The 11,981-nt window shown below is 42.3% G+C and overlaps 1 protein-coding gene across 26 annotated transcripts in view; it reads left to right on the top strand.

Moving 5' to 3' along the window:
- Positions 1-797: 797 nt before the first annotated feature.
- Positions 798-11,981, top strand: part of PPP1R9A (protein phosphatase 1 regulatory subunit 9A) — a 349,650-nt gene continuing 338,466 nt past the window's right edge. For 12 of the 26 annotated variants that reach the window (XM_086397805.1, XM_086397804.1, XM_086397800.1 and 9 more), the window contains exons 1-2: positions 1,160-1,547; positions 3,757-5,367. In XM_086397805.1, the coding sequence (XP_086253931.1) occupies positions 3,973-5,367 (1,395 nt within the window). In that variant the 5' untranslated portion in view covers positions 1,160-1,547; positions 3,757-3,972. Of the gene's footprint in view, positions 1,548-1,792; positions 1,992-2,011; positions 2,459-3,756; positions 5,368-11,981 lie in introns of those variants that run through there. The other 14 variants (XM_086397813.1, XM_086397812.1, XM_086397811.1 and 11 more) reach the window with 4 other exon arrangements.

Here is an 11,981-nt window from a genome sequence, read left to right as displayed (position 1 = left end):
TGTGTGCTCATTCACTTGTGTCTGACTCTTAGCGGCCCCACTGCCTGTATCCTGTCAGGCTTCTCTGCCCATGGAATTTTCCAGGCAAGAATACTGGAGTGAGGTGCCATTTCCTTCTCCAGGGGATCTTCCTGACTCAGGGATCAAACCCTGTTCTCCTGCACTGCAGGCAGATTCTTTACCACTGTGTCATCTGGGAAGCCCTAGTGAGAAAGCTGTAGGTAAGTTACAAAACCTAAACCTATTTTCCCATCTGTAAAAATGCAGGTAATAATGGTTCCCTTGGAAGAACTCATGTAAGGCTTTAAAACGGACAAAAAGATTACTGAGTGTCCTTTCAATGGAATGCTGGATGTTATTACAGCAGTAGTCACCAATCTTTTTGGAACCAGGGACCTGTTTAGTGGAAGACAGTATTTCCAGGGACTGGATTGAGGGTGATGGTTTCAGGATGACTTAAATGCATTATGTTTATTGTGCACTTTATTTCTATTATTATTACTTCAGCTCCACCTCAGATCATCAGACATTAATTAGATCCCAGAGGGAGGCTGGGGACCCCTGGGATTCTTCATGGTTCTGCAGTGCTTTGCACCTTTGTCTGCCTTTGACTATACTTTTTACCATTCTATAAGCCCTAGAAACTTAAGGATTCTGTAAATGGTTCTTATCTGTAGAAATACAAAATCATTTTGTTCCTCAAGAGATACAGTTGATTACTACCCTGTATGGGAGATAATTCAAAACATTACATTTTAGTGCCTAATTAACCAGTTTTACCTCTTTTCTGATTTTCCATAAAGTTTTGTTCTTCACATTGTCATTTGGACAGGTTATATCTTGGTGTTCCCTCCCTAATTGATGAGTCAAATAACATTTTTGACACATCTTCCACCTTCTTGAAAAATTATCCTTAAGAGTTTCTACTCCATTTTTTTTTTTTTTTGAGGACTGGTTTAAAGGTCTTTATTGACAGTCATGATAGATTTTATATTTTGCAGGAAGGCTGTAACACTTCCTGTATTTTTGATGGGGAAAGGAGAGGGTACTGAGCATTTATAAAAGGGGTGGGGGGTTGGGCGGGGGAGTCTGAAAAACTGTTTCCTGACGAGAAAGCCAGAAGAGTTCCTCCTCTCTCTCTTTTTAGCAGTGGCGCCTTAAGGTCAAGGTGGGTGTTAGGTGAAGCTCAGCGGCCTAAGTGGCGGCCATTCTGGATCTGGGCCTAGGGATTGGCCTTGCAGGCCAGGAGCGTGGCCCAGGGTTTTAGATGCCCTGGGGTCATGGAGTTAACTGCAGACTCTGTGGGATGGGGCCCCAAGAACCCAGTTCTCGCGGCTCCAAGACCCGAGCCGAAGGGCAGGCCGTGCCCCAAGCCCGAGGGGCTCTGCGCCCACGGCGCGGGGCTGGGGGCGGGGTGGCGCGGCCTCGCCTCGGGCCGGTGCTTTTCGCCCTCCGTTGGCCGCCAGAGGCTCCCTCTCTCCCTCTCCTGGGATTTTGCTGCCGGGCTCCCTCTCTCTGCGGCCCTAGAGTTAATCCCATCAGCCGAGGTGAGGCACCTGTTACCCCGGGCCTTCCTCACCCCCGCGGCCTCTCCCCCATTCCACCTCGGCTCCGCGGCCGGCCAAACGGCCCGGCGCGGGCGGTCGCACGTGGGCGAGGCCCCTGCCCCGGCCGGGACCCCAGCCCCAGGCCGGCCCGAGGGTGCGAGCGCCTCGGGGCCCGGGCCGCCGCCCGCCCGCAATGGCGTTGGGCAGTGCAGCGCGCCTCCCCGGGCCGCCCTCCGCGGGCCGGGCGCGCGTGGGGGCCGCGGCGCGAGTGGAAGCGGCCGCCGCAGCCACCCTCCGCGCTGCGCCGTGAGGAGCGGGTGGAGGGGCGGCGAGCGGGCCGGCGCCGAGCCGAGTTGCGGCCACCGCGGGGCGGGGGGCGCCTCGGAGGAGGGGGTGGGAGCCACGGCCGCCTGACCCTCCCCGCCGGCGGCGGCTCCGGCTCGGGTAAGGGGGAGGCTGTGCGCGGGGCGAGGAGTTGGGGAGGGTGGAGATGAGGAGGAAAAAAATCGGGATGTACAAAGGCTGAGTTGCAGGCTGAGGGTGGGGGTGGGTTGCGGTTGGGGAGCGATAGGTTGAGGATCAGAGGCATTATCAGTGGGATCTATTGTCTCCTGGCACTCTGGGACGAAAAACAAAGGGATTTATTAGCATTACCCTGTAATTTTTTCCTTTTTTTTTTTTTTTTTAAATGTGGCTGGGGAGCTCGGCTTTTCCCGAGCCACGCCGGCATCCGCCTGGCAGCCGCCGGGAGCCGCAGCCAATATGTTAGGACTTCAGGTGCTTCTTGGCACAAAGCTAGTCCGCGACCTCCTACCATAGCGCTTGGCGTCACCTGCTCTCCCGGCCCTGCCCCTGCCCGGGGGCCGAGGGATTGCGTCCCGAACCAGGCTTGGGAATCGGCTGCCTCTCAAGTTGGTGTTATTTATGTTTGTCTTTTGTGAGGGCAGGTTTTGAATCCCTCGGCGGCCCCATCGCCCCCGCCCCCGCCTCTTCGGGGTTTGGAATTGGTGGGGGCGGGAGTGGGGTGTGAGGGTGGGGGTGGGGGGGGAGAGTGTGAAGTCTGAAACAAATGTCAGGGTAGAAGGAGATTGTCGATGCCTGACAGAAAAACAGGCACCACACTCTGAAGCCTTTCTTGTTTGTCTGCATGGGCCATGCATGCGTGCTGGGCCAGGAGCCGAGTTTGGTTGGAGACAGTTTCAATGAAAGTGTGTGCTTCCTCATCTGATGGAGCGTGCGGGTGATAGGGCTCGGCCTAATATTAAAAAAACAAAACAAAACCAAAACAAAATGAAAAATCTTTAGAGCTACAGTGTCTGCTCCACAGCGGATCTTGAAGTATTTGCTTGCTGGCATATTGATGTAAAATCCAGCTGTGGGCTTGAGGAAACCGGCCAGCATGCATTGCGTTGTATTCTGAGCTTGTAGTAAGTTAGGGGCAAGTGTAATAAACAAATCAGGGCTGTGAAAAGAGGTTTCATGGTCTGTTTACCTTCTGATCGTCACGTTTTCATACATTGATTCCCATGATATTGTATATCCCACTCTATAATTAATAATTCACTCTTAGGAAACTTCCAAATATTTGATATGGTTCTGAACTTAGAGTGAAACTTACTGCCATTTAAGAACGTTATTATGCTTGTTTTGGTCTGAAATTCCACTAGGGTTGCTTTGGGGATGATATAGGTGAGAATATTGGACCAGAAAGAATGGAATAAACCACTGTAGGCATGTTTTGGAGTTTGTAAACATAGATTCTGAACTTTTAATTATGCTTGTGCAGAAAGAATAAGTTCTACCCGATGTAGGGAATCTCAAGTAAATATCATTTTTCTGGATAGTTTGATGATTTCTTAAAGATCTGGGGACTGCTGGTTTCTTTTAAGGTCATTCACAAAACCAACCAAAACTGGGGCTAAAGTATTGCTTTCAAGTGTACTTATGTGTCACGTGTGTGTGTGTATGATTTTGGTGTGTGTGTGATTTTGGTGTGTGTGGGGGTCCTCAAGTTATGTTTGAAACAGTTTTGTTACCCAAGATTGATCAGAGTTATAACTTTTAAATTCTTGGCTTTAAAGTTTCCAGTTCAAAAAGTAATTTCTTAGTTGACATGTGGCTAAGCCACTTTGAAAAATGTATTAATAGTTGACTAAGCATAAATTCAAATAAGTAAATGAATTCAGAAATTCATTCTTTTCTGTTACAGATGAACCTGTAGTCTTGCTTTGAAAAAGCCATTTTGTGTAACTCTTGACTGAATAATTTCCTAATACACCTGTTGGGAGGATCACTGACACAGTATGCCATTTGAGAGGTACTTTTTCTTGACCAGATACTGGTGATTAGAGAAGAGAGGTGTTTTGTTTTTTTGGTTTTTTTACCTGATCATTATGAACATTGGCTTTTCACCCCTGAAGTAAAAATGTTGAAAACCGAGTCTTCAGGTGAACGTACCACGCTCAGAAGTGCCTCTCCTCACAGGAATGCATATAGAACTGAGTTCCAGGCATTGAAAAGTACCTTTGACAAACCCAAGTCAGATGGGGAACAAAAAACAAAAGAAGGTGAGGGCTCCCAGCAGAGCAGGGGGAGGAAGTATGGCTCCAATGTCAACAGAATTAAAAACCTATTTATGCAGATGGGTATGGAACCCAGTGAGAATGCCGCAGTCATGGCCAGAACAAGGGGCAGAGGTGGACCTTCATCCCCGCAGAGGCGAATGAAGCCCAGAGAATTTCTGGAAAAAACAGATGGCTCGGTTGTTAAGTTGGAGTCCTCTGTTTCAGAACGAATTAGTAGATTTGACACAATGTACGATGGCCCTTCATATTCTAAGTTCACAGAAACTCGCAAGATGTTTGAGAGAAGTGTGCATGAGTCAGGACAAAACAACCGCTATTCCCCAAAGAAGGAGAAAGCTGGAGGGAGTGAACCTCAGGATGAATGGGGTGGTTCCAAGTCCAACCGAGGCAGTACTGATTCCCTGGACAGTCTTAGCTCCCGGACCGAGGCTGTCTCCCCAACTGTGAGTCAACTGAGTGCAGTATTTGAGAACACCGATTCCCCCAGTGCCATCATTTCCGAGAAGGCTGAGAACAACGAATACTCAGTGACTGGGCATTATCCCCTCAATTTACCATCTGTTACCGTTACAAATCTTGACACCTTTGGGCACCTTAAGGATTCTAATTCTTGGTCTCCTCCAAGCAAGCACAGTGACGATGCAGAGGATGCTCAGAAGCGTAGCACAAGCCCAGGACTAGAGGTGGCTTCGAAAAGTACCTCTCTAGCTTCTGTGCCCAGTGAAGAGGCGCAGCAGAGCAAGGCAGCCGAGGACCCCGCATCTAACCGGGAGGCTCCCGGCAGAACTGACAGAGACACCCCTGAAGAACCTGGTGGTGAAAGCGAGGCAGTGCCAGAGCCTGAAATCCCTTCACCACAGAACGAACCTTCAGAAGACGCAGAAGCTCGTTTGGTGGAGAGTGAGGCAGCAATGCAACAGAGGAGAGAACTTGCAGGTGGTGATTTCACCTCTGCTGAGGTATCTAGGTTCACCTGTGAAAAGGAAGTATTTGAAGAGCCGCATCATTTTGGGAGCTCCCATGTTTACATGCACAGTGACTATAATGTGTATAGGGTGAGATCCAGGTATAATTCAGACTGGGGAGAGACAGGTACTGAACAGGAGGAGCAGGAAGATAGTGATGAAAACAATTACTGTCAGCCTGATGTGGAATGCTCAGAGATCGCTGGATTGCCAGAAGAAGAAGACATCCCGGCAAACAGGAAAATTAAGTTTAGTAGTGCTCCAATTAAGGTAAGTATATTTTCTTAGTTTGTTTTTGGAGTTGTTTTTTTTTCCCCCCCTAAGTTTTTTTCTTCGTATTTGGGCCTAACTGTATGTAGACTAGGACTGACAGCTGTAAAAACTACCAGGTTGTTGATGCACACATGTTGTCTGATGATTTTAAGAGTTGGGAGTTTTGAGAGCTATTTCTTGATGTGCTTTATAGTTGTGTAAACAGCAATATTGAAGTTGAAGAAGTTTGGGGATTGTGAGATACATACCAGTGGACTGGAGTATGAATAATATGAACCCTGAAAACCAGGAGTGTTAGTTTGAAGGAGAATTACTTCTTTAACTAGTTTTACTTGAAATTATCCATAAATAAGAAAATTATCTAAATGTAAAGCCTGTAGGATTTGAGGTATCATGTACAAAGGGAGAGTTATGATAACCTTGAAATAATATTCTTTATTTACTTGCTTAAAAAATCTGAGTTATTATCCCTTACTGAAGTTTAAGTGGATTGTGAGGAATGCTGGAACTTTTTTTTTCTACTGCTTCTTGGTAGTGAATGTTTGATTTGTGGAAATATGTTAGCGGACTTAACTACTTAAATTGGAAAGCTATGACTCTAAATAGCTTTGCGTTCAGAATTTGTTATATGGCTTTAAAATGGAATTGTTTGAAAGGATGTTAAATTGATTTGCTGTTCATGGATTTATTTTTACCTCTTAAAAACTGGATAAATGCCAATTGAATTCAGATGCTCTATTCTAATGACTTCACTTAGTTAACATTTGGAATAGAAGAACAGCACACACAAAAAAAATACATCCGCAGCAGGTGGTGAAACATTATTAGCTGATAGGGGCAGTGGGGCAGGAGGTGTTTGGTTGAGTATCAGCATCTCTTGGAGTGCTTTTTCAAAGTGTCCTTGCCCATCAGCTGAGTCCCAAGGTACTGGCATGCCCTCTTAGGGGAATCTGGAGGGCTGTGGTGGCAGAGTTTGTAGTTTGCAACCACTTTCTAGGGACTTTTAGCTCACACAGTGTGTGTAGATGATAGATTTGGAATTAGATATGTCATTTTCTTAAATATTCCCCTCAATATCTAAAGCCACTGTCTCTTGTTATTTCCATCTTGTAAAACTATCATAGAAGGCTGCAAGATATGTTATGTATATAACAAAGATAAATATGACCTTTCTGTAACTGTGAAATTCTTTCTTGAAATAAGCTAATAATCTGTGAAATTATTTACTGGTGTTAACAGGCAAACTTGCCTTTCAGTAGTGTAAAGCAAAGTTTTGGGTCAGAATGGGTCATGTCAAGTTAAACTATGTTTGAAATAACTTCTGGAGCTATGAGTCTCGTTTCTAAGGAAACTAGATTTCTTTGCTGCTCTTTTCCCACCTCCCTTTGTCAGTCTCTCCCCTACCCCCAAGTTGTAGGCACTCTCTTTAGAGGACCCTTTCCCTCAGGCCCGTCCAGCCAGCTCCTAAATTTCATTGCTCAAGTCCCCTTTGCAAGTGCTCTCATTTGAGCATCATCTTTCTACCCCTTAGGAAGAAAGCAACAAGATTAAATTGTTACACATCCAGCAAGGCAGGAATAACTGAAATGAACTCTTCAAGGAGTTTGTTAAAACCAGTGACCAACTCCCTAATGGGGAATAGCAGCTTATTAAAATTTATCAACCCAAGTGGAGCACCAGCCTTGAATTTGGGTCCTGTGCTGCACAAAACATAACTGCAGTTATTGGTTGAATGGATTTTAAAGGATTTATCATTGAAACTTGGATGTTCATATGTGAACAAACCAGGGTTTAGGGTAGGATATTTTGAAATTGAAGTCATTTTTTTCCTGCCATTGCTTATAACAATAAGCATTTTGCCTCTTAATTTTCACATTACAGACTGTATGTCACATAACAAGGAATGAAATAGAGTACATGCGTTTAATGCTTTCCATTAAGAACATGGATCAAGCATCAGATTTGTGAAAGACAAGGTGCTGTGTTTTAGTGGGCAGTTAACTGCACTAGTTGGAGTGGATTAAGTTTGCAAACAGAAGATCCATTCTTAGCCCTTTGTAATGAATAAGACAATTACTCTTTTCTTGTTCCCATTGTTTAACATGGAAGTGGATTCACTTGGAAATCTTGAGAGCTACTTTTTCACTTGTGGTGGTGATGATGGTAGTGTTTAGATTGTTTTCCAATTAAGATTTTTGCCTCAGAGAATGGTAATAGTGTTTATTGAATGCTTGTCAGATGTCTGCTCTCATGCTGTTAGCTGCAGAGGACACAAAAATCTATAAGGTTACTTCTTTCTCTGTGAGCTTGTGGACTCAGTTCTTAAGCACATGGCATTTAAAACCCATGAAACACAGTGTAAAAACCTGTGCTGAAGTGTCTGATGTCCTTTGAGTACTTTAACCGTTCATGGCTATACTAAATGTGTGGCGTGAACAGTATTCGATAGGGCATTTGGAAGGGAATACACTCAGCCATTCTCTATGGGTGTTTCCTTATTCTTTTTATAAATATTTCTTTATTGGAATGGGAAGTTATGTGCTTTCCAATATAAATCTTTTCCTTTGAAACATAAACACACATCCCTGTTTCAGAAGTAATAGCAAGCATATTCCTTACAGAAATGATCTTTAGAACTTTTACATTCTTTTCCCGATACTCTCATCTTATTCTTCACTAAACATTCTCAACACTTTTGGCCTCTTGTTTTAGAACTTGTTTATGACGTTTATGTGTGTGACAGTGTCCAGTTTCTATTTTAGTTCTTCTGTAGATGTTTTAAATTGATATTTCCCTAAGATGTCTTAATCTGGACCTAGAAAAAAATGTCAAAATAATAGCTAATCTTTCCTGTGTATGTATATCCTTGATATATAATTGTTGATGACTTTTAGAAATGGTCAGATTATTTCTTAATGGGTAGATTAATGTGCTTCATTGTGTCATGGAAAATTAGAATGAAATTAATAATAGAAAATATAAAATCCAACTTTGGAGTATGGAATGAGGGAGTGTTATGAAGATATGCTGATTTGATATATGGAATTATACCTTCGTTCTCAAGAATTTCTCAGAATCAAGGAATTGAATTAAATTTGTCTCAGATAAATCAAAGAAAGGGTGACATTAAAATTTTTTTTATTATTATTTCAGAACATTTATTGAGTCCTTACTATGTGTCAGGAACAGTGAAATACAGTAAATACATAAAATTACCAGAGCTGATGAAGTCAGGAACCGGTGGCCGGTGAGAAGTATACAGCTCATTAAGATCACTTCTTAGGTCATTCTGCTCAACTCTGTTCTTGGATAGTCCAAGTCGTCACTGCAGTCTTGTTAAGAAAGTCATGACCCTTTCTCTGTTTCTGGTAGTCGTAGGTCCTTTAGATTGGTGTTCTTGAAACATAATGTATCGGAAAAAGTGTATTTTTTTAATTCCCAGCAAGAAAAAGTGCTGGATTAGTGTTGAGATACATTATGCTGTACTTTTCTATGTGTTTTCTCAAGTTGCGTGGAGTTTTACAAAGCTGGAGTTGAACGAGAGTCAGCAATAGCTGCAATGTTGCTCTAAGCCGTACATGATGGTTGTTGAAAATGGATTTCTTAGCATTCTCTCCCTTGTTCTGGGGCTGTGAGTTATTTTCAGGGGGGTACATGAGGGCTTTTATTCAGGATGCTGTTCTGAGCATCATTCTGACACCCAAATTTCTGTCTTTGTGCAGCTTTCTCCAACAGTCCCGCTCAGTGTTTCTAAACTTGAATTCACATTATCAATCACACAGGGACCTTTTGAAATGCATATTACTTTTCAGTAGATGTTTTGTAGGAAATTACCTTGATGCAGTAGTTAGCCTCCGAGTACACTACCAGCTGTCCCAGAGGTATGGAATAGACAGGCTCAGCCACCAAATTAAAATGCTTGAATCATACGATTTATCAAATCAGTTTAAAACACACAGCCAAAAGCAAGAGGAAAACCGTAGGGGGTGGTTAGGAGAGGGGCGGTAGGTTAACGACCTTAAGGAGACTGAAGAGATTGAAAGGAAGGACCTGAGTCCTTTCACTTTTTTGTACCTGAATCCTGGGTACACAAAATTCATGTGTCCTGTGTCTCTCACATCAGCCTTTCCCACTGATGATGTACATGCTTATGTGGACTAGAGTTGAGGAAGAACTCTGCATAGACCTGGGCATCTTACTTCCTGGGATACATACTTGCTGAATCGAAGAGAGTGGGGACAGGTACACTTAGATACAGGTGTAGGTTTACCAGTTTGCCTGCTGATGAGCCATGGGGGCTATTTGCGTTTCTTGGTGAGAGCACCTGAGGGTCCAGAATAGCCTCATACTGAACGTGCTTGCTGGAAGGCTGATACGGAATGGCATCGCTGTCAGTCCAGAGATGGCATGATAATGGCTTGGTCTTGCCATTCCTTTCTATTTTGGAATATCTTACAGGTTACTGATTTACCTAATTTTAACGTGTCTTGTGACTTTTCTCTTGGTCTTACAAGCTCTCATTACTGTGCTTAACTAAGTCACTGAGTGTTAGCTTACTACCATCAGTGATGATAACTTCTTATGAGTTTCATCCAATCCATTTATTTTCTTAACCTTTATAAACAGAATTTAATATTCCCAAGCAATACCACAAACTCTCACAATAGTAGGTCTGGGGTGAAATTTTGCATTTCTGACAAGCTCTCAGACTGGTGCCGATGCTGCGGATCACCAGACCATTATTTGGAATATGATTTTGAAGTATAATCTTCTGGCTTCTGAATGGGGCTTGTAACAAAATTTACTCTTTAGATGGGTATGCTGTAGCTGCTTGTATGGAAAAATATTCTTTGAAGCTGAAACAGGTGTAAACTTGTTTCTGGATGCCAAAGTGGATTATGATCTCTAAATTCATAAGGAGTTTGGGTCATTAAAAAGTCGTGTTTTCGACTCTGTGTGGTCTAAATTTTTAATTATAAAAGGACAGGAGGAGAAAGTTCTTGACAGACTCAGAAATTCCATTTCTTTCATTCTTTTGGAAGCCTAAATTTGAAAGCTTCTAGGGGGAGTAAAAGAATCATCATTTTGTATAGCTTGCTTATTTGGATAGCATTCAAACTGAGCTTCCTTTTAAAATTTGGTGTTTTATAAATTATGGTTTATGACCAGGCAAATATGTCAAATGTTTTAATGTTCTGTGTAAAATCAAATAATGAATAGTTACTGAATGACCCCTTTTCTAATACTGCATATGTGTATACTAATAGCTTTTCCCCTCCACTGAAATTTGGTCATTTAATATTTAAATGAGATTCTTTTCTACAGCAGCCTATTACAGATGTTTGCAGAAATTGATTTGTAGTAGAAAATTTTAAAGTTTCTTGCTTTTTGTATCATCAACAATGTTTTTTGTTCCCCTCTAAATTTCCTCACAAAGGATGCTCATTGTTGCAGTAATGAACTTTAAAGAGAAAAGGCTGAATTTGAGGGAAATAACTTTCTATTATGTCATCCATCCATTGTTTACTTTATTAACCTAGTCACATGCCTGTCAGCAGTAATTTGATTTGAATCTCTTCTCCATTAGATTTTTTTCTAACACCTTCTTCACCTAAGAAAGAAAAAAGACTTCAGAATTTCTATAGAAAAACAATTATATATACAGGATAAATTTTGTATAAGCAAATCAACTGTTATGTTTAGTTCTGAATATCACTTCTTTGTTTTTGTGCTATTATCTAATTTACTTAATAATTTTTCTTAATTTCCAATGCTCTTCATTTTCAATCTTTCATTTTTGTTCTTTTGCTTCATTATGGTCTCCAGTGTTCATTTTGAATAGAAAAAAAAAAAGTAACTTTTCAAGTAATGCTTCACATTTTTTCTTTCTGGTCACTTTAAAAAATTACCCTTGTTCTAATCGCTTCATCTTGGTTTGTGACGTAGAAACTTAAAGATGAAAAATACTTAAGGGTAATCTAGTGTAATTTCCTCCTCACTTCAGTTAGCCCTTCAATAGCATATTGCTGACAGATGATCATTCAGCTTCTGCCTGAATAATTCCACTTATGGGGGGTTTATTATTTTGCAAGGCAAAAGGAAAGTTAGAAGGAGGGACGTGCTGTGTGCGTGTGTGCGTGTGTGTGTGTGTACGTGCTCATATATTTGCTTATTTTCATTTATCTTTAATTTGCAGTTTTTTATTGAGATCACATTTAAATAACATCAGATTCACCATATTCAAGTGTACAATTCAGTGGTTTTCAGTGTATTCACGATGTTGTGCAGCCAGCACTATTATCTAATTCTGGAATATTTCCACCACCCTAGAAAGAAACCCTGTGTCTGTTAGCAGTCGTTCCCAATTCCCTTTCTTCCCACATCCTTTGGCAAACACTAATCTACTTTCTGTCTCTATGGATTTGTGTCTTCTGGACATTTCATATAAATGGGATCAAGGGCGTGCTTTTTAAAGAGAATGTAGGAGATGCAGTGAGCATGTCTTGAGCTATGTTAAAATTTAGGATACCATGTGGGCAGCAGACTAGAGGAGGAAGGTCTAGAGGGTGAGGATAAAGGACTTTATGGATGGTGACATGTTCTCAAGATGA

The sequence above is a fragment of the Bos grunniens genome, chromosome 4 (assembly GCF_055505025.1).
Source record: "Bos grunniens cultivar Pamir isolate PY7600 chromosome 4, Bosgru_T2T1.0, whole genome shotgun sequence".
NCBI lineage: Eukaryota > Metazoa > Chordata > Mammalia > Artiodactyla > Bovidae > Bos > Bos grunniens.
Note: the sequence above shows the minus strand (reverse complement) of the source record. Positions and strands in the feature narration are given on the sequence as shown.